The sequence below is a fragment of the Arvicola amphibius genome, chromosome 8 (assembly GCF_903992535.2).
Source record: "Arvicola amphibius chromosome 8, mArvAmp1.2, whole genome shotgun sequence".
In the NCBI taxonomy this organism is placed as follows: domain Eukaryota; kingdom Metazoa; phylum Chordata; class Mammalia; order Rodentia; family Cricetidae; genus Arvicola; species Arvicola amphibius.
In genome coordinates, this window is record NC_052054.1 from 28,027,135 (window position 1) to 28,049,352 (window position 22,218).

At 43.6% G+C, this 22,218-nt stretch overlaps 1 protein-coding gene across 1 annotated transcript; it reads left to right on the forward strand.

Moving 5' to 3' along the window:
• Positions 1-12,861: 12,861 nt before the first annotated feature.
• Il22ra2 (interleukin 22 receptor subunit alpha 2) lies at positions 12,862-22,144 on the forward strand. The gene is made up of 4 exons (XM_038340828.2): positions 12,862-13,028; positions 15,153-15,331; positions 20,781-20,950; positions 21,995-22,144. The coding sequence occupies exons 1-4, from the start codon at positions 12,862-12,864 to the stop codon at positions 22,142-22,144; spliced, it is 666 nt and encodes a 221-aa protein (XP_038196756.2).
• The last annotated feature ends 74 nt before the right edge of the window (positions 22,145-22,218 follow it).

Genomic DNA, 22,218 nt, shown 5'->3' on the forward strand with positions numbered 1-22,218 from the left:
CTGCATGGCTGTAAAGATTGCTGCATGGCTGTGGTGCGGGACAGTCACGGGGACCTGAGTCTAGATCCTCAACACACATATAAAAAGCTGGGTGTGGCTGCACCTGCCTGTAGCCACAAAACAGGCCTCACCTACCAGCCAGCCTAGCTGAAAACAGTGAGCATCCGGTCCAGGGAAGGCTATCTAATAGGCAAGCTGGAGAACATGAGGAAGATACCAGAAGCCCAGCCCTGGATTCTGCCAGTGCTCTTACCACGCTCAGTGCCTCACAAGAAGCAATATAGGTAGAAAGTTTGTTCTGGCTTACAGGCTGAAGGGCTACAGCCCATCACAGCATGGAAAACTCAGTGGGAAGAGCAGGAAACCCGGTAGTCGCATTGTACAGCAGTTGGGAAGCAGAGTTAGTAGAAGGGGGAGGGGCAATTTAAAAACCTCCAGTGACCCACTTTCTCCAGTGACCTTCCACCTCCTAAAACCATACAACCTTCCAAGAAAAGCTGGGTGCTGTATGAACTAAAGACATGACCACTCCAAGATATAGTTCAAGGGATGGTTTTATTGTAGATATAAGGGAGAAAACAGCCAGAGGCATCTGGAATCAGAGGAAAAAGGACCAAGAAGGGACCAAGAGACATCAGGAGGGAAAGCATAGCCAAATTAAGGAGACAGTAGTATCTGGGGGAGGGAAGCTCCTGGGCCTGGGGAAGTTTAAGGTAGGAGGATAAATAGGCCAGAAGAGCTAAGAACAGCACAGACTCTGCAACAGGTACTTGTGATACTGAGGGAGCCTGGAAGCCAGCCTGTGCCTTGGTATGCTGATAAGGACCTCAGATAGCCATTTGTCCCTTCTGCCAGTGATTGGAGGTGAAACCAGCTTCCCAAGTTCCTGAGGAATGCTTGCTTTTGTCTAACCACCAGAAATTGGGGAATGAAATTTCCTTTGGATTTGCCAGGGACCAAATGTTCTAACTCACGGCTGACAAGGAAGATTTTCACATAGTTAGAATAACTTGAAACGTATCTTGTGCAGTGCGGGAAAGTGAAGGGGATGACAAAGGCAGCCAGCTGGGAGGGACTGGGACCGGTCTTTGGGGTGAGCAGCCAGAAAGCCAACATTAAGGCAATATTAAAGCAGGCACGAAGGAGGTGAAGCAATGATCTTGTATCTCTCAGGAATGCATTCAAGAGAGAGGGAGTGTGCCTGGCATGGCAAAGGAATGTCAGGAAGGTTGTGAAGTCTGGAGAGCCATAGCAAAAGTGGAGAGTGTGCAGGGCATAGATTTAAGAGTTGACGGAATCAGCTCCTAGAAGGTCCGAGAAACAAATGTTTGGTTTTCGTTCTGATTGAGATGGGAAGGTGACATGTTCTGAGGAAAATGTTCTCATTTCATGTTTAAAAGGAACACTCGGTGCACAGGACAGTAGTAGTAACAGGAAGGCTGGTCAGGAGGTCATGGCCACAACTCGGCCAAAACATCATGATAGCAGGGACCCGATGGATCAAGATGGAGGAAGGAATGTCCAGTGCCATTCAGATTCCAATGAAAGCTCTTTCCAGGGACACCAAACACTTGAAGGCCTTAGGAAAGGACTTAATGATTTCCAAGGTCACTGAATGACCTTGATCAAGAACAATCAAAATAGGCTTCCTAAACAGGACCAGAACAAGGATAGCAACAATAAACACACTGTGGATAGTAGAAGGTACAGAAGGCCTCAACCCTAGACAAAGACTAAGGAAGACGGGGAGGCTGAGAAACAGTCTTCCCCAGAGAAGAAGGTGCTAGTGGATTATTCAGTACCAGATGGTCAGCTCTGGGAATATACACATACATGAAGCAGACCACACAGACATGACATTCTTTGAAAAAAAAAACAAAAGCAGTCAAAACAAAATCAATAGCTTCTTTTATCCAGAATATATATATAAAACAGAAAATGTTAATTTCATGAAGTCTTAAGTTTTGAGGAAGGAGATTTTCAACTGCCACACAAATCGGGTGGCCTTTTTCGAAAATGCTTAGGACTGGAATTCCTTCAGCTTTTGGAAATGTCCTATATTTTAGAATGTTTGCCTTAGGAATACCTTAGGAATAGAGTTGGAGTCTAAACACACTATGTTTTATTTCTATCTCAGTGTGTACACAGAGCCTGAAGGGCTCAGACTGGTGTTTGTAGAGCAGCTGCCTTTGACCATTCTCCATGACGTGAGCTTGTAGCATCTCAGCACTCCAAAAGTTCCACAGTAGAACAGATTAGAGATCCTTCGTATATTCAGAGCAGGGATGTTCAACCTGTGATGTATTGTTGTTGAAGGTCCAAATGACCAAAATTAAACTTAGGTTGCACAGTGTGCTTGCTTATTGATTGTATTTGAATAGCAAGGTTCCTTCTCTGAATTCTCCTCTGAAAACAGTCTGAATTGCAAACCAGTTCTTCCAGGAGTCAGAGCTGCTTGAAGGTCATAGGCATTCCTTGGGGAAGTTGTGAGGGTCTGGTAAGTAAGAAAAGACAGCAGGTGTCCCAGCTTGCTACTATGGGCATCCACAGGTCTGGGGTTGGAATTGTGAGGACAGAATGGGAGAAAGGTCTGGAGAAGAAACAAGAGGCAAACTCCATCCGATTCACTGTGGGTGGACACCACCAAAGTCACCCTGAGCTTCTGGTTTTAAACCCCTCTCTGAAGGAGTATAAGAGACACGTACAGGGCCATCTGCTTCCAGTACCTAGCTACAAAAGATTATCTCAACCTTATCATTGCTGAATCTGCTGTTGAGTTCATTCTTGCCTACTCATGCCTAGAACAGTGCCTGCATTTAACAGGGTAAAAAGGGATTATTTTCTTGTTTGTGTGAGTGTTGCATTCTTCTTTGACATCTTCCTGTCCCTTTAAGAGATTAATACTCCAAATAAAGAATGACAGTGGCAATTTTATAATCACCTTCGCACTGTGGATTCAGCCAGATCTGAATTTGCTCCTCATTTCAGGACTGTTTCCTACAGAACTTTGACCAAGCACTCTCAGTTTCTCCGTGCCTCAGTTTCTCCAACTGAAATGTCAAGATAACGATACCAACCTCCTAGGCTAAGGGATAGTTTTAAATAAGTTAATGCACACAAAACCCTTAACAGTGTCCCATAATTAACGAGTGTTATTCCTGCCTTTCCACGGCCCTTCTATTTGTAAACAAATCATGCCATTTTAACCTGCCATACTTCAATATATACCTCTAAAAAAGAACAACAGCAACAAAAAGTAGCACCCCATATCACATCTAAAAATAAGTTTTTTCCCTAGGGGAATTATTGATCTTCTAGAAGCCACAGAAGAAAAAAAAAGAAGAAGGAAGAGACTCAAGTCTGGTCAAGTCAGGGGCTTGGGCACGTTCTCCCGACAGCACAATGGGGACACCTGTTGTCGTAGCCACGTAGACTCCCCCTCCTGATTAGTGGAAGGTAGAAAGGAAAGGACAGAAATCGTGTCTAAAGCTAGTATTTCGTGACTGAAGGAAGGAGAGCAGAGAGCCCCCACTAACTGATTCATGTTATTTCACACAAGATGACTTCAAATTTCATTTGCCACAATCCTGTACATGTTCGTTGGCTGCCGTTTTGTCTACTTAACGAATGGTTAGAGATGTTGGCTTTACACGGGTTGTCATTTACACAGGTTGTCACTGAGACAGCTCATGAAACGGTGACAAGATGGGTTTGGTTTCTGAAATGTGACATGACGAAAGCTCAGGTTATTGAGAGAATTTAGTCCTCGGATACATTTTTTTCTTTCTGTGCTTTGGATGCTAAGGACCGAAGCCAGGATGGAGAACACGCTTGGCAAACACTCTGCCACTGAACTATAGTCCCAGCCAGAATTCAGTTCCTAAGGACTTTTACATAACTTTCCCCTTCCTCCCAACTTCTTATTTGTTCTACAGAATCAGTAGCTCCATGCAAACCCTAATCTCATTCTCCGCTGTTCAACATAATACTCTAAACTCAGGCATTTCCCCTTCCCCTTGAACTGGAACCAGGAGCCATTCAATTGCTTTGAAATAAGATTCATTGATGGTGAAGACATTGACTGTCTCATGTGTTCAAATCCAGACGATCACCTACCATTTAATAATCACGGCGGGTGCGAAGTTTAAAATCCAGTGGGCAATGTTAACAAATGAGGAAGGATGACGCTAGGGAATTTGGAAGGCCAAAATCATGGCAAGGGGACTTAGCATACGCTGCAGGACTCTTCTTCAAAGAGGCAACCTTCTAACCAATGGCAGCTTCACTCACAGAAGGGGGAGGCCTCGATCACAGAGAGACGACAGACCTGTTGTTGTCGCCACACATCTTATACAGTGCTTTTATAAAACACGCGTGACATCTATCCTCACCCACCCTGCTGTCTGTCCGCAGCACCCTCCTGCCTGTAGTTCTGCTGTCTTCCCTCCTCCAGCTCCCTTCAGCTCTAGCCCCAGCTAATCTGTGGTGAAGAATAGGGGAAGACATCTCCCAGCGCCTCCTGAAACCTTTTCTTTCTCATTTAAGATGGAGAGAGAGAGCAGACATGGATAGAAAGTCACAGCCCAACCTTGGCTCGGTGCTGTCTACATCTCTGACCCCTCTGGAATTCAGCATCGGAACTTAAGGGGCATCTCTGTCTTATCTGCTGCTTAGAGCAATGCTTGCTCTGTGGTAGGGCAGCACACATTTGCCAAGTATGAATGAACGAGTGAATGAATGCATGCATGAATGAATAGATGCATGCATGAATGAATGAATGAGTGAATGAATGAATGAGTGAATGGTGAATGACTCCTCCTCAGCAGCCATCACCAAATGAGGTCTTCTAAGAATCTGAATGAGTCTACAGGTATACTGTTAGGTTTCAAATCCAGGACAAATGGCTAGGGTGCCTATTTAACATATCAAATAGACCTGGCTGCCAGGTTCTCCCTATAATCCCTCAATCCCTACCTGTTACAGGGCCCTCCTGGCTAGCATACCCTGTCCCCTACCTGAACTCTCCATCCCTGAGGGCTGGGCTGCCCTTGCCATATAATCCAACCATGTTGGTACCCTCTCTCTTTGTGACTTTGGGCCTCCTGGCTGCCGCACCTGGTTCCCATCTCTCCCTCTTCTTTCCCTCCTGTAGAAGGAACTGCGGCAGGGCTGTGTCCCACCGCCCAGCTAGCTTTACACCCAAAATAATTACACGGAAACTGTATTCATTTAAACACTGCCTGGCCCATTAGTTTCAGCCTCTTATTGGCTAACTTCTCATATCTTGCTTCAACCCATATTTAATAATCTACAAAGCACCACGAGGTGGTCGCTTACCAGGAGAGATCTTAACCTGCATCTGTCTTGGAGAGGAGAAGCATGGCGACTGCCTATCACGACTGCCTGAAGCATCTGCCCGACTGTGCTTCCTTTCTCCCACAATTCTGCTCTGTCTACTCTGCCTACCTAATTTTCTGTTCTATTAAAGGGCCAAAGCAGTTTCTTTATTAACCAATGAAGTAACCTTCTCCATCACCCTCCCCTCTCCTCACATGGCTCAGGGTCATCTCCACTCTGGACTCTCCCACATGTCTATAATTAAGTCTCTCCTCCAGCAAATTCAGGACCAGTCAAATTCCTTTCCTTTCCTTTTATTCCCCCCCCTCTCTCTCTCCTTTGCTTCCTTCCTTTTTTCATTCATTTGATGCTAAAATTTGAGACCAGCCATGTTCCCTTTCCCTTTCTTATTTCTTATTTTCATTTATTTGTGCTTGGAACTGGGAATGCCAAAAATGAGCTCCCTTCTGGGAAACTCAGTGGATCTGAGCCAAGCTGCTGGTCTGACTTTTCTAAGGTATGTATGGCTCATGTGTTTCTGTTGGCTTCAAAAGCCACACAGGTGTTCCAGGAAGGCCCTCTCATCCTCACTGGGCTCCAATTACAAGAGCAAGGGATGCCTTTCCTCTGTGACTTGGAACATTTTCTCTCTGACAAGTTTCTCTTTCTTCTTGGGGATGTCTTAGACAGAAATTCTTGTCACCGTGACACTTTATCCAGTCTCTACTACTGGATCCCTTTTCCCTGCTCTCTCTTAGCTTTCTCTAGCCTTCCTCGAGGAACTACAGCCTGTCTGCAGCCCCAATAAGCCTCCTGTCAGCTCCTGTCTGTAGCCCCACTAAGATACCTGTCAGCTCCTGTCTGCAGCCCCAGTAAGACACCTGTTAGCTCCTGCCTGCAGTCCCACTAAGCCTCCTGTTGGCTCCTACGTTCCCAGAGCTTCAGTTCTCAGCCCCCTCCTGGAACTTACAGTAACAGCCCTTCCCTGGCACACAGTGTTCTACTTTGCGACTCTTTGTCTTCGTCTACAGGCTCCTACTTTATTACTACAGATTGGCCTCAGTACAGAACAATGGCCTAAAATTGGCACTGTTGATTTTCAAATTCTCACAGATTGTAACAGTTTCTGCTACCATAAAAGTAAACGACCCCACAGTCTCTGATCTCTAAGGTTCCACATCTTCTCATTCTTAAAAATATTATCTCTATGATTTTTCTGTGTTCTGCTAAGGAAAAAAAACACTCTTAAGACTATGCTGACTCTGTCTCAGGATTTATAAGTTCATTGGGTATGGTTTAAAATATGTAAAATCTGCCACAAAAATTTGCTTTAAAACTTATAACAAAAGGCTCACAATTAAACACTATACATAGGAATTCTAATTTGCCACAATATACAGCATATGTGATTCAACTCTGGTTTAGAATCTACTATTTAGGTAGCTTAGATTTGACTCTTATATAGGAAAATTGGTGTTTTTAAACAGCAGCCATGTTGCTGTCCCCAATATTGGTTGATGGCATCATCAAGATGTAAGCAGCCACATAACCGGCAGCCATCTTTCTAAGGTTAAAGGATACATGCACTATGACTCCACCATCTTAAGATGACTGCACGGTATAAAACAACAATGATAGAACTTCTCAGTCCTACTGAGCCCTTAGTTTCTCATCGTATCCCCTTTTAGACTAAGGAAGCAACAACAGGTCTCTAAAATATTTTGGATTGGTCTGGACTTTTGCATGGTGACAAAATTTTAAGGTTATAAAGGTCAAACTAACAGGAGCTGATTTATAATGTATTTCTAACTACTAATGTCTTTGCTAATTGTTCAATACCATGCTTCTAAAAAATTTAGATAAGTAACTATGTATGTTTAATAAATAAATTATATTTGATAAATAAGGTTTATAAATTCCTAAGGTCTACTTAGGTTCACAGTCATATTTGTCTAGTTCCTTTGTCTTTGGTGATTTTGTCAATCTACTAACTTCTAAACTGTTCACTTAATGACAACCTTTATTTGGCCTCTTATGTGTTTTCCAAGTTAAAAGCAAGTAAAAAAAAAAAGATATGCTTCATAGATAGATGGTCCTCAAACTCTTAAGAGAGCTGTTGAACATGCATTTTTAATGTTTAAGTTTCCCACAAAAGAAGATACTGCCCCCTCCTAGCGGGAACCTTTAAGGTCTCCAGGGAAGACGTATGGGACACAATGACTCCACCTGGATTGTGATAAGGCTAACACTGCCTAAAACCACCTCATGCCCTGCCTGCCACCAGCGCTCTGCACAAACTAGACATTTTTTTATTGCTTGTCCTATTTTGTCTGGTAAAAGTAAGGTCAGCATTCCCAAGATTCTTTACAGGAAAAATTTCTGAGACCTGAGTCTGGACAGCCAAAGGCCTCTGCTATCCTGTATGACATCCAGAGTGTTGCATTGGAACCTCCAGCTAGCCCCTGCATGATCCAAAAAGTCCTCTCTCTGTCTCTCTCTGTCTCTCTCTCTCTCTCTCTCTCTCTCTCTCTCTCTCTCTCTCTCTCTCTCTCTCTCTCTCTCCAAACACTTCCTGTTCAGAGAGTCTCTGAACAAAAGAAAGGCCCCCCAAAGTCCAATTCCTGGTGGCTACTGCAGCTCCCTCCCCTGAAGTTACCAGCTGACCAAGTCCCTACCTTAGTGCTCCATTTTTGACCACACTTGGGCACAAACCCAGCTTGTGGCAGGTATGTCATTCCCCCCTCGCCTCCAACACATGGGGTGCAACTTCTCTGGCGTTGATCTCTGGGATTGGAGAACCTGTCTGGGAGTTGCTCTGCTCAAATATCATCATCATCATCATCATCATCATCATTATCATCATTTCTACCCCAGCAATGCTTCTTAAGCATGCGTGGGCAGCCCATTTATGACGGATCTCCAGCTGCTCCTCTCCGTAGTCTTCCTTTATGTGGTAGCTGGCTCACTGATAACAAGACTGGAACTGACCAGTTATGTCCTCTAGAAACCTGGGGAATTTAGTATGTGGGTGGAAAGAGGTCCAGCTGGTCGGCTCAAGGCTACCACACTAAGAGGAAGAGACCTGGTCAGCCGTCCTCATCCACTCAGACCGTGACCCAGTATGGACCCAACTGCTCAAATATGCCTATTACTCTACTTTTTCAATTCACCTTGATCTTACTGCATCAGTGGAGAAACTTATTTGTGGGGGAAGGCAGAAAGCATATTACAAAGATCAACGACTTCTGCCCCTAAAGAACTCTGGGAGCCTAGAGTAACCTGTCTAGGTAATGGATCTCGGGTGTTTTAGTTGATACATAGACCATTGAGATTATATTTCTGGCTATAATTTATCCTTCTCAGATCTCTGATGACATTGAATAACTGTTGTGTCTTTGTCAATTTAACACCCTCAAGTACCCAGCTTCTTCCCCCACCCCCCACCCGCCCGAGGCTTCAGCTGCCTCCTCAGTTCTCCTGACATAGAAAAATCTGCCCTTCTCACCTGGAGCTTCTAGGCCCCCAACTGAGAAAGACAAACAGTTTATCTTGCTACCAGACTTTGAAAAGAGATTAAACTCACAAAACAGATTTCCAAGTAACTTTTTACTGTTCCTTTATTTAAAGGAACTTGCTTTACAGTGAGGGCTGTCAGTTACCAACCAACCATGTCTCATGGTAAATAACTGGACTAAAAAAGCTTAAAGTTTTAACTTTATAAATATACACGTTATAAAAGTGTAAGAAAGTGATTCAAAGTATATAAAAATAAAAAATTCTTTCCATTGCTATGCTATTGTTAAGCTAAGACTTCAAAAGTTCAGAGTTTTGACATTAATCAATAGAAGTCTGATAAGCTATTAATCTAGCTCTGGTAAACACTGACCACTATTATAGTCACAAGCTCAAGATCTTAAATTTCCTTTGGTCATCTTCTAAGTATAGAATAAGTGCTTCTTGTGCTAAAAACATCTGTTCAGCCTGTTTACACCGTCTGGAGAGAGGAAAGAGTATTCATGTTTTTAACCTCAAATCATTTTTGTGTCACCAAGCTTGTATTACAGTTCAAAAGTCTACTGCCCTTTCTACAACATGGATTTCAATGCAGATTACAAACAGTGGTAATGCTAACATATCTAAAACTTTTGTCTCTATTTGTAAATTTAATAAAGCAGTTCCTGTAAGCTTCAGAGAATCTACTTGGACCCATCTCTCACAGTCAGATGGATTTCAGATAACTCCTGTCAATCGGCAGCCTACCTTTTCCTGCCTACTGCCTATTCCTGGGGGTGGGCTTTTCCCCATTTCCCTGATCTTGGGACTCCCCTCCCCAAACTACCAGAACTATCTATGGCTCTATGGGCAACTTTGAAGATCTTCCTTGAGATTAATTGCTGGAAACTGTGGAGTGGAACTGGGAAAGGAGAGACAGCTATTGATAGGGGCTCAAGGCCACTTTGGAGAAGAAAAAGTTACAGCATAGCAGGGAACTCTAGGGAGAGTTAGGAGTGCCAAGGGGCCTTAGGCATAAATACCAGGGAGATGGAGAAGCCATCCAAAAAGCACTGCCTACAACTCTTTGAACAGCTGCCAGGGGCTGGGGCTGCTACAATTGCCAAGCATATTATTCTGAAGTCCTCCTCCTCCCCAAAACACATCCTGCCTCTTAGAGGCAAATTCTTTCAAGATTCATTCAACTCACCTTGCATAATGCTGTCCCACCCTGCTCTCAGGATTTGCTATCAAACTGCCAGATAAAAATTCAGGTGTGTGTGTGTGTGTGTATGTGTATATGTACAGTTCAGAGATTCAATCCTCTCTCTCTCTCTCTCTCTCTCTCTCTCTCTCTCTCTCTCTCTCCTCTCTCTCAATGTCATCAAGCGATTATAGGCACAAGACACAAAACCCTAAGTCACATAGTCAAAACATATACATATATGTGTGTATATGTGTGTATACATATATTTATATATGTAAATATGTGCTAAGAGATTCCTAATTTTTAGTGTGACAAAAATAATGTAACAAAATAAATTTCTTTTAAGGAAACCTTTGCCATTGGTTGAACCCACGGAAGTGACGGTCCATGTGTGGATTTTTAAAGTTCCTTCTTCTCAGCTGTCTCCTCACTGAAAGGAACACAGGCACACTTGCAACCATGATGCTGAAGCTCTACTTTCTAGGCTTCCTCATCAGGTCCCTCCTGATCATTGGAATAGGTAAGTACTTACTACTTTCTTTTAACTGGCCAGTTTTGAGTCTGATCAAGACAAGTTTAGGAATGGCTTGAATGGTTTTCTGAACTCTGTAAAGTCACTAAATGGTCCCAGGAGACATAGGGTCAGTTGCTCTCTGCATCCTGAATGAATAGCAGGTACCTGAGTCCATGGCTTTCATGGTAGAAAACAGTTCATGGTCTCAACCTCTCTGTGTGTGTGTCTCTCTCTGTCTCTCTCTTTATCTCTTGCCTCTCTCTCTCTCTCTTTTAATATCATCAAGTGATTATGAGCACAAGACCCAAGACCCTAAACCACATAGTCAGAACCTAGATTTCACCTGCCATTTGTTACCTAGAAAAACAGGTATCTTACCTAACACCCCATCCGAGACATTTCTCATCTGTGGAATGAAAATTGTAGGTTACTGTGGAGACATAAAGAGTTAGTGTAAAGGCTGAGGATTTAATACAGCCTCCCCCACAGAACAGAGGCCACAAACAAATGGTGCCTACAGAGAATTCTTCAAGAATGTTTTTATCAAGACAAATCTCTCAGAAAGGCCCCTGGAGTCCCAAGTCAGTAGATGGGGATGCTCACTTAAGTGGCTTAGGTAAGTGTCCACAATTACGCAGTTGTTCTATGACTCTGCATTAAAGCGACCCCAGTCCTATCTGACAGAAATAAGGGAACTAGAGTAGGCTATTCCTCTTGTCCTTGGTAGCAAGGACTCACTTAGCAGGAATTCAAGAGCTGGTAAAATGACCCTGCTTCCCTACTGTACCGCACCTGTAACCCGGGGCATGGCCTGATGTGTAACTTTGCTGAGCCTGTATCCACACCTGGAAAGGCAGCAGTAATAATATCTCTCTTATGCAGTTGTCCATGGATACCGTGAAAAGAATGAGCACAGCTTCTGATGGATATTTCTGTATGTTCACTAGTAAGAGTCAAGAAGGAAGGAAATGAGGGAGGCAAAGGCTTATAATTACTGCATTACTCTGCCTCCACCACCAGCTCCTCTCGCCCAGAACTTTACTTTCAGTTTTCAGTAGTAAGAAGCAGGCTATAGAGTCAGCCCGGGCACAAAATCAGCATTAACACCTGAGCCTGGGCAGAGCCCTTCACTTCTCCAAGGCTGGGTCTCTAGACCAGACGAGGAAGACTCCGACCGTATCTTTATCAAGGAGGAGTTGGGTAAGTCCAATGAGCAGGTGATGGGAAAGCACACTGTGTGCACTGTGAGCTGTCACTGAGAACAGCGGTGAGAGCAAAGCTGCTAGAAAAATCCTAGGTGAGTCCAAAGACCTAAGAGACAGCGCCAGGAGCCAGCCATCTTCAGGTTAGCAAGTCAACTCTGGGTGGGGTTTCAAGACATTGTGCCTGTCATCTGCTGCTAATTTTTATGTCCTAACTAGGATGGAGCAGGTAGTGATTTGGGCGCACAAAATAAGGCATGGGAGCAGACATTTTCCAAGTCCATACCAACATTCATGCATTGCCAGATGCCTTCAAAACATACACAAACAAAAAACAAACAAACAAAAACAAAACAAACAAATAAACAAAAAACCAAATGACAGTGTCAAGACCATTCATGGGTAAGAAGAAATACCCGAGGAAACCATCCTTTCGCCTTTGTCGGAAAGTCTGAACCCTGAAATACATTTTGTTATAGATCCCCAGCCTCTATAAGATTAAATGCAGGTAAAGCTAGGTCACCCACATCATGTGATTTGAAGAAGGAAATGCAAATAATCCTGCCAAGCGAAGTCTTGCCCTCTCCTGCCTATGACTTCACACCCTCACCAGAGTCCATGGTCTTGAGTAATTCCCCGGGAGTGTGGGCCAGTGAATCTGAACAACTCTAGGTAGGTACTTACAGCAAGTAGACCGGCAATGGGTTTTTGTTTCTTTGTTTTTTTCACAGTAATTACATCCCATTGCTAATTGGGTATAAACTAGAGATTATGTTCTCTATTCTTTTCGTGAGTTTTAGTTTCTTTACCCATTGGGGAGTGCTGAGGGGTGGTGGTGGTGATATCATTAACTTTTTTTTCTAGTATGAAAGACATCATTCTGCAATTTTACCTTAGACTAAGGTGTAGCTCAGGGGCAGAGAACTTGCCCTGAGTGCATGCACTAGAACTGGAGAAGGGAGGGGCTTCTCGCCGTCATACTGAAGAGTCGAAAATGTTGATTTTTGACCCTGCCACCACTGCCTTCCCTTTGAATGACTCCCCAGGGCCTCCTGAGGCAGAGATTTCATGAAAGCCTTCTGTCGCTCAGAGCAGCGGTCGTCACAGCCATGCCCACCACTGTCCTTCTTGCCCCTTTAGAAACTCAGCCAGCCCATGGATCTCTGAAGCCTCGGAATGTCCAGTTTCAGTCCAGAAATTTCCACAACATTTTGCGATGGCAGCCAGGGAGCTCCCTCACCAGCAACGGCAGCGTCTACTTTGTGCAATTCAAAATGTGAGTAGATTCAGTTGGCAGGGCCTACCAGGGATATGTTTCAGAATGCAACGGAGTGTGAGATGAATACCTTTAGATTTTGCTTTATTTGGCTTTTGGAGGAGTTCCAGGCAGGAGGGTTTAGAAGAAGCGGAGGTAGGAACAGAAGGTTGTCCGGGGACTCAAAGGTATGATAATTTGTGCAGTCTTTAAGGCAGATAAGTCAGCTCCAGGGAGCCCAGGATAGGAGTCCTTAGGCGTCAGGCATTTTCAGCACATGATGGCTCTTCAAGTTGTCAAATGGATGTCGGCAGCCACTCACTCATCCCAGAGCAAACACTCAGCTAATTAAGACAAAGCTACTGGTGGTTGAGCTTGAGGCAGACATGGAAGTATGTAAAAGATATTATTAATTGGTAAATTTGTCTTTGGGTAGGTTTATGATCTACCGGATTCTTTGTAAGTATTGATGACTTCTGTGAGCGTGCACACACACTAGGACACGCAGCAGCATGCTCCTCTTGTCAGATCTTCGTGCTTGCTTTGCCGGTTCAATGCCAAAACTCAGATGTAATCAACTCCTTTCCTCTGTCAAGGCTGAGAAATAGTCACTCCTGATTGGAGAGTGGTGGTATTTAATCTACACATTCCATAAGGGTTTTGAGATTCTCCTCCTCCTAAATAGTTTGGAAACTTGGCTAAGTAAAAGGCAGGAGCAATTGCAGATAAACTTTTGTGGTCTATAGTAGAAATCCAGGAAATCAGGTGTAGATACGAGCCATAAATCCATCTAAGTCCCTTTAGTTGAAGTGAGCTGGGAAGTGGTTCCTTGCTCAGATTCCTCTGAATTAATTTTATAAAACAATATCCCAGGGGTATTCTTTAATTTCCTCTGTAAAATGTATCAATCTTTTCAGTAAAAGCTTCTCTGTTTTCAAACAAGGTTTGGACCCAGCTGGAGAAGCTTGCAGCGTGTGGGAAATAGGGACCTGCGCTCTATTCACATGTCCCCTGCACGCAGTACAAACAGGTCCAAAATGAGCCTGTCTGTGGCCAAAGAAATAAGAGAATTTGAAACTGTTCCACCATGAAGCTAAGATTCAACCTGAGGCTCCACGAAACTTTAATCTGTAATTTTTCAAGTTTACATAAAATTCAGACCTCAGAGTGTCTGGGATGATTCCTGTCCCTATGATATTTTCAACAGCACAAGACATATGTCTAATTTTGAGAACATTCATTTGTTTGCATGGCTCATAGTTAATATTGGTGCTATTTTGAATAGAACATACGCAAAATCTTATCATAAAGGAAACAGGAAAACTCAGTCACAGAAGATGTGCTTCTCTGAGAATGACAATCTGTCATCACTAAATGATGATCTAAGCTCATCCGATTGTGTTTCATTTGTGGCTGCTTCTGTTTTAATCCTGACACCATGAAACCACTGTAATTACGTAGAGGGTAGAAGATAGGAAGCAGCAATATTGCTCACTATATGGAAGGACAAAGTCAGTCCTTCAACCAGGGCCCTTCCTCCTCAGCCTCCTGCTTGCCACACTCCATGGTGAGCCGTAGGAAGGTTTGGTTGTCATGCCGCCCCATGGGCTCAGGTTGGCCTTTTGCTTCACCCCGTTTTTGTGAGCCGTAGGAAGGTTGGGTTGTCATGCCGCCCCGTGGGCTCAGGTTGGCCTTTTGCTTCACCCCGTTTTTGCAGCGTTCTTTATCTCAGGTCCTTAGTACTAGCTCCCTAAGACACCCTCAGAGCAACTTCCACTCAATTGTCAAGAGCTGGACCCTGAGTGTTCATTCGGTAAGCATCACCTGAGAAGGCATGTGGCAGTAGCTGAGGCTTCAGATGTGGGAAGGATGTGAATGGAGTACTTAAAACGGAAGCCGTTCCACATACCAGAAGAAGCACACCGCTGCGCACCAAAGGAAATAAGCCATTGTGTTAGTGACACAGAAGGCTTCAAAGTTCAGTTTAGCGTTCAGCAAGCCAATGCCTTGGCTGACATGAAAGGACTTTCATAGATTCTTGAAGATAGCATAAGATTTCAATCTGTAGAAAGAGTAACACACTTGAAAAACTGGCGTTCTCAGGCGGGAGAGAAGAAACTCACGTTTGTGATTTCCCTTCTTTAGGTATGGACAGAGACAATGGACAAATAAAACGGACTGCTGGGGGACCACAGAGCTCTTCTGTGACCTGACCAATGAAACCTTAGACCTGTACCAGCCGTACTATGGGAGGGTGATGACAGCCCGGGCTGGGAGCTACTCTGTCTGGAGCAGGACACCCCGCTTCACCCCCTGGTGGGAAAGTGAGTTTCGCTTGCCATTTCCTTTCTGCCTTTCAACAACCTCTGGGTGTTTGGCCAGGTCCTGTGCTCTGCTGAGACCCATACTGTCATCCTGATGGAATCCTTGGGACTACACTAGGCACTTATGTTTATAACCTGTTTGATAACCCTGGAAATCTGGGTCAGAGTTTCAAAGCTCCAGCACCCTGCTTACACAGAAACCTTTCAATCAGTTAACCCCCAAACACTCAGAAACAATAACTATTTCTCTCTTTATCCCAACGCTTTCTCACTTCACAGATCCTGTCCCTCTTATTTACAGTCCATGTAAAAACACAGGGTTTCTCTGAAACAGTCCTGGCTGTCCTGGAACTTGCTCTGTGGAACAGACTGGTCACAAACTCACAGAGATCCACCTGCCTCTGCCCTCGAGTGCTGGGATTAAAGGCATGTGACACCAGCGCCTGGCACATTTGTAATTTAAAAAAAAAAAATTATTTTACCTATGAATGCTCTATCTGCTTGTACAATGTTATGCCAGAAGAGGGCATCAGATCCCACTATAGATGGTTGTGAGCCAAATGCGGTTGCTGGGAATAGAACTCTGGTCCTCTGGAAGAGCAGCCAGTGCTCTTAACTGCTGAGTCATTTCTCCAGGCCCCATATAAATGTTCTTAGTTCTAAGTACAAATACCGTAAGTCCGGCAGACATTTGCCAACCTTGCTTTCAGTATTTGTGAGAACAGATCCCAAGACCTGAACTTCCTTCTGGTTAACATCTGTAGTGATGGTGTGGCTCCCCCGGTCTGAAGAGCTTGGGACTCATCTGTCTACCTCTTCTATGTGAAATAATGTCCACTTAGACTTAAACTTAGTGACTTAGGTTCAAAATGCTAGATGCAATGGAACTCGGGAGAAAGGTCACTTTATTTATTTATTTATTTATTTATTTATTTATTTATTTATTTATCATCTTGAGCTTTTGACTTGGGAGATGAACAGAAGAAATTAACAAACCCACCTGTACTCTAGTATCTTTTCTGGGCACGACTTGAAACTTATGTCAGTCCATGAACAATTCTCTGAAGTAAGGGAAGAAGCTGCATGATTGAGCTGGTTTGTACCATTCAGAGAACATGTGGGTCATTTGTTATATTTAAGGCTAGAAATGGGATCAAGTTCAAATATTTATCATCGTCTGACCCATCAGATAAGAACAGCCCAAGACACTGGCTCAGAGCAGTGGAGACTTTTGGCTGTCCTACTTAGATAGGGATGGTATCTAGTTAACAAGGGTTTGGGTTATTTCTATAGTACTCTTCCTCACAGAGAAAAAGCCTTGTGTGTGGGGGGTTCTTTTGTAGATTCCCAAGTAGAAGAGACATCCAGCATCTAAAACAGTTAAGTTGAGCTACGTGAAGCCTTTGGGAGGAGTCCCACCCCCTCCTCTGACTCTTGAAGCCTTTGGGAGGAGTCCCACCCCCTCCTCTGACTCTTGAAGCCTTTGGGAGGAGTCCCACCCCCTCCTCTGACTCTTCACTATCATTCTGGCCCTCTTCTCCCCCAACTCCTGAGGCAGTACAAACCTGTTGAAAAACAGGTTTCCAGGATCTGAGGACAGTATGTTCCTAGACCCTGGTGTGCCAGTTAATGAGCCACCTGTATGCACTGGCACTCCCAAGACCTGCTCTGAGAAGCATCCTATCACAGCTCACGGAGCTCCGACTCCTGAGGTCTGTCTAGAAACAAAGCAGCTAATAAGGAAAATCGTTATGTTAAGTGTCTGTCATCCAGTGCTGGGTAAGACTTCAAATATACGGTGCCAGGATTCTTTGGATTAAAAATAAATATGGGCTTTGGATATAGGCTATAGCCACATGAAAAATCATCTCATCTCTTCTATAAACTGACAATGTAACTCCTCCAGGATGTTGTTTAAGGGAAAGCTTTTATTGTAGATATAAGAGAAAGAACAGCCAGGGGCATCTAGAAGAGTTCAGAGCAGGTGGGGAGAGAGTAATGGACCAAACATGGCCAGCAAACTGGCCATGGGAGATGCAGGAAGGAGGAGGAGGGAGGGAGAGAAGAGGTAAGGAGGGAAGGGGAGGGAGGGAAGAAGGGGGGAGGAAAGGAGGAAGAGAGAAGAGCATAGAGAACGGAGAGGAGAGGAGAGAAAGAGATGAGAGATGGGGCGGAGTGGAGGAAGACAGGGAGGGCATAACACAAAGTTATGCATGAGAAAATGTATAACAGGCACTTGTGATACCGAGGGAGCCTGAGGCCAGCATGAGCCTTGGCATGCTAATAGACGACAGAGATAACGTTTGTCCCTTCTGCCTTTTGACATTTGGGGAAATGGAGTTTCATTTGAACCTGACATCTCCTTTGTTCACACAGCAAATATCTACAAGGTACTTACTGTACATTTTTCTGTACAGTACATTCCAGAGGGAATATTGCAAGCAGAGCAAGCAGACAAGTCTCTTCCCGGAGTTTTCTGTTTGGTAGGGAAAACTCATATTGACACAATAATGTACCCACAACATGGTACCCATGATGGATGCTGTAGAAACAAAATGAGCTCTATGAGATCGTAGCCAAGGAGGGACTGGGCCAGGGGTGTTTGGAAAAGTGGTTCTGGGAAAGGACACTTGAGCTGATCTCAAGATGAATAGGTGTTAAACAAACAGAAGGAGGGGGAGAGTATCCCAGGCAAAGGGAACAGCATTTGCAAAAGCCCTCTTGTAAGAGGAAGCAGAACCAGTGTTAGGGGCCAAAAAGCGGTTGGTGCAGTGAAGCAAGGCATGCCGTGGGGCAGCGTAGAAAGGGAGCTAGTCGAGGGAGCTTTTCTTTTAAGGAGTTATGGCTTCCTCCAGAAAAGGAAATAGCAAAGCAAGCACTGTAGCACCAAGCAGGGTCCCAAGCCTCACAAGATGTAATTTTGATCCCATCATCAGACTTCCCAGGAGACCGCATTGTCAGGCTTGTGTTTTGTGAGGATCAGTTTGACTATGTTGGTGGAAAAAACATAAAGAACACACACAGAATGCAGGGAGGGGAAGCTGTAGGCTAGGCTACGTTAACCGGCTAAGGAAACCAGCTGTGGCCTGCATTAGGATCATGAGAGGACTGTCGAAAACCTAACATTGGATGGACAGGGTGAGCGGTTGGAGATACTGGAGAGGGAGAAGAACACACCAAAGATGGCCTCTGTGTCTAACTCTGGTACAGCTACATAGACCAGAGATTAGTTTTTGATGCGATTTCATGGGAAAAGAGCAGTTTTGTGGCATATTGGGTAATCACGAATATGAGTTTAGTTTTTACTACACTGAATTTAAGATGCCTGGACCCACCCACACAAAATGTCAGTACAGATCCAGTCCTCAAAGCTAAGGATGCCTACTGTGAAAGACACAAATCTGTGAGTCATTTGCATATCTTGCAATGGACATTGATAAATTTGGATAGGAAAAGTTTATTGAAAGACAGGCACTGTTTTGTGAGACTAGACATTAGGGTATTTCACCAAAAGATGACCCAGCAGGAAGAATTTTAGAAGATTTGTAACAAATACCCAAAGAGACAGGGAGATTAACAATCCGGTGTGTTCACAAGCACCACAGGGAGACAATGTTTCCACGAGATAAGTGTCACGGCTGGGGACCTAGCTTATGTAGAACATAGAAGTCCCTGTTTTCTATCCCTGCACAACAAAAACAGGAGAGAAGAGGAAAGGAGGGGGAGGGGAGGGGAGGAGAGGAGAGGAGAAGGGAGGGGAGGGGAGGGGAGGAGAGAAGAGGGGAGGGGAGGAGAGGAGAGGAGAGGAGAGGAGAGGAGAGGAGAGGAGAGGAGAGGAGAGGAGAGGAGAGGAGAGGAGAGGAGAGGAGAGGAGAGGAGAGGAGAGGAGAGGAGAGGAGAGGAGAGGGAGAGTTGCCAGAGAACCTTAGTCAAGTCAGCAGGCATTTCTAAGTCTGCACCCCTTCCACAAAAGGTTAAGAATGCTGGTCTTTAAAATTAGCAATAGAATTAAACAATAAGAATCCAAGATGGTGAGTTGAGATATTTTTTTAAAAAAAAAAACAGGCCCTGGATGCTCAGGATTATGAAGTTATTTCTATAATCATTGATTGGGCCTCAAGGGACAAACACTGTATAAATGTTCCAGGGAGGAAAAAATGCACAATAGAATCTTGTAAATACAGAGTCACACTAGAGAAAGGGTGTTTGGAGATGCCAAACGTGATAATAATGTTAAATTCTTATCTAGGAAAAGCGAAACACTTATTATAATGTCCCAACTAAACAGGACTGTTCTCCACATCTGCACATGATGGCAAGGGCTCTCTGCTCAGGAGAATTCGGAGCATGAAATGCACAAGCAAGATTGAATCCTGTGACTCTTGAATGGGTGAAGTGGAAACCCAGGGAAATTCCTTTCTCTGCAAGCAGTCAGATAACAATTCAAGATGGCTGAAAACTTAGTTTACTTTTGGTCCCAAATTAAGAAACCAGGGTGGGAGGGTGTGTATTAAAAACTGAGCTCTTCCAAACATTTAAAAGTTTGAAAAAATGAGAACATAGCAAACTTACAAAATATAAAAATCTCTGAAACAAAAATTGTGGATTCAAGCTCAGGTCAGCTACAGCTGAAGAAGAACTCACAGACTAGAAACAGGTCTAAAAAAAAAGTCAAATATGCTATTTTGAAGAAAAATAAAAAAATAAGAGAAGCTAAGATACAAGGCAAACAGAATAAGAAAATTTAGCAAATACAGAATCAAAATTCCAGGAGAAAAAGTATATACAGAGTTCTGTATCTATGTTGGTAGAATATGTGTATATCTATCTATCTATCTATCTATCTATCTATCTATCTATCTATCTATATATCTACCTATCTATGATAACTTTCAAGAATTATAAAAGATGTGAATCTACAAAGTGAAAATTTGCAAAGAAGTAAGAAAATTGCCACTGCAAAATTTTAGTAAATCTGGAATCAATTAAAATAACAATTTTGCTTTATTTATTTATTAATAATAATCTGGTTATTGGCAACAAAATGGATGACCCAAAAATTCTCTTTCTACCCAGCCATTCCCATAAAATACAACATAATCCTGTTGAATTCATTTAATAGCTACAAGTCTTTGAATGGTTTTAAAACTACTCTGAAATCTTACCTCTTTAAGGAACTAGATAATATCTTTCTTGTTCTAAGCCCTCCCTCTACATAACTGTTATACTTAAGTTTTCTGACGAAATCATAGTGTTGACAAAATGATTGGCATTCTCTCAATATTGAAATAGACTGAGATCAGTCTTTTACAAATGGAAGGAAAACTATCTTCATAATGATTTTTGACACACTTCAGAACACAGCAGTGATTTGGCGTGATGCATAGTGCCAATTTGTAACAGTTAGCTGTTTGGAATGCTTTATCAACATTGCTTATTTTTTCTCCAGCAAAGCTGGACCCTCCTGTCGTGACTACGGTCCCAGTTAACGGATCTTTGCTGGTGCTCCTCCGTGCCCCAGAGTTGCCGAATAGAAACAAAAATGGAAACAATACGTCTACGGAAAATTACTATGACTTGGTATACCGAGTTTTCGTAATTGACAATTCGCTAGAAAAGGTGAGTTCAGATGAATAGATGTCTGGGTCTTTCGTTTGCTTAACGAGCATTTTGATTCTATCCCACGACCTGTCTCTTTGATGTTATGTCTCCAGATCTTTCCCTGTCTTGTTATTCTTTCATCTTCCCTGAGAAGCCGAGTCAATGCCTCTATCAGCATCAGAACGTCTGTGTGCATGCATTCCTGTGTAGTGTATGTAACCTTTCAGATAGTCAGCTTGCCTCCTTAGACTTCTTTGCATAGCGAAAAGTTAATATTAATATTACATTCATTTTTCTGTTGCTAATGTTAATTTCGTTAGCTTTATACTCCCTATTTATTTCAGCAGCCTTTGAATTGCAGTATCATTTAGCAGTCTCTTTGGGGATATTGATTGATTGGTTGATTGATTGATTGATTGATTGATTTTACATCTTGGTCACAGTTTTACCTCCCTCCTCTCCTGTCAGTCCCTCCCCTCCCCACTCCCACCCTTGTTTAGCAGTCTTGCTGTGGTAGTTTGTATTAGAAAGCCCACTTTCAGCACCTTTATCTAGGTTCTATGGTGAACAGAATGTCCTTTTCTGTATCCAAGTCAGGGCTTATTTAGTTGGAAGGAAAAAAAAAACCACAGAGAAACTGGTTCAACTACAGAAGAAAAGGACTAGTTCAGGAAGACACAAGAAGCCATCCATGACAGCCAGAAACAGGAAACAGGTGCTGCCACACTTTCTAAGAATCAGAGAAGTAAAATGGGAGCTGAGGTCTGCAGATTCCCTCTTTGTCTTTGCTCTCTCTCTCTCTCTCTCTCCTTCTCTCCCCTGGCACCCCCTCCCTCTCTTTGACCAAGTTTGCCTGCGCAGTAACCTCTGCAAGTCCACGGCTCCAACCATCCTTTCAAAGAGAAGTCATGCGGCTTGACCATTTAACAAGTGGCCTTCTCCAGTTATGGCCCTGGGCTTTGGGGAAGGAGGTTTTACCTGAAGATCACATACAAATCACTGATTTTAACAAATCAGTACCTCAGTGGAAACCATTCATCCTCTCATTTCTCTCCTGTGTAGGAGCAAAAGGCCTATGAAGGAACTCAGAGAACCGTTCAAATTGAAGGTCTGACACCTCACTCCGGTTACTGCGTAGTGGCGGAAATATTTCAGCCCATGTTAGGCAGAAAAAGCCCGAGAAGTGAGCGGAGATGTGTGCAGATTCCATGAGCTGGTCTGAGGCGCTCTGCAGTGCCGAAACAAAATGCCTAACGAAGATGGGATGGCTTGTGCCTGCAACCGCT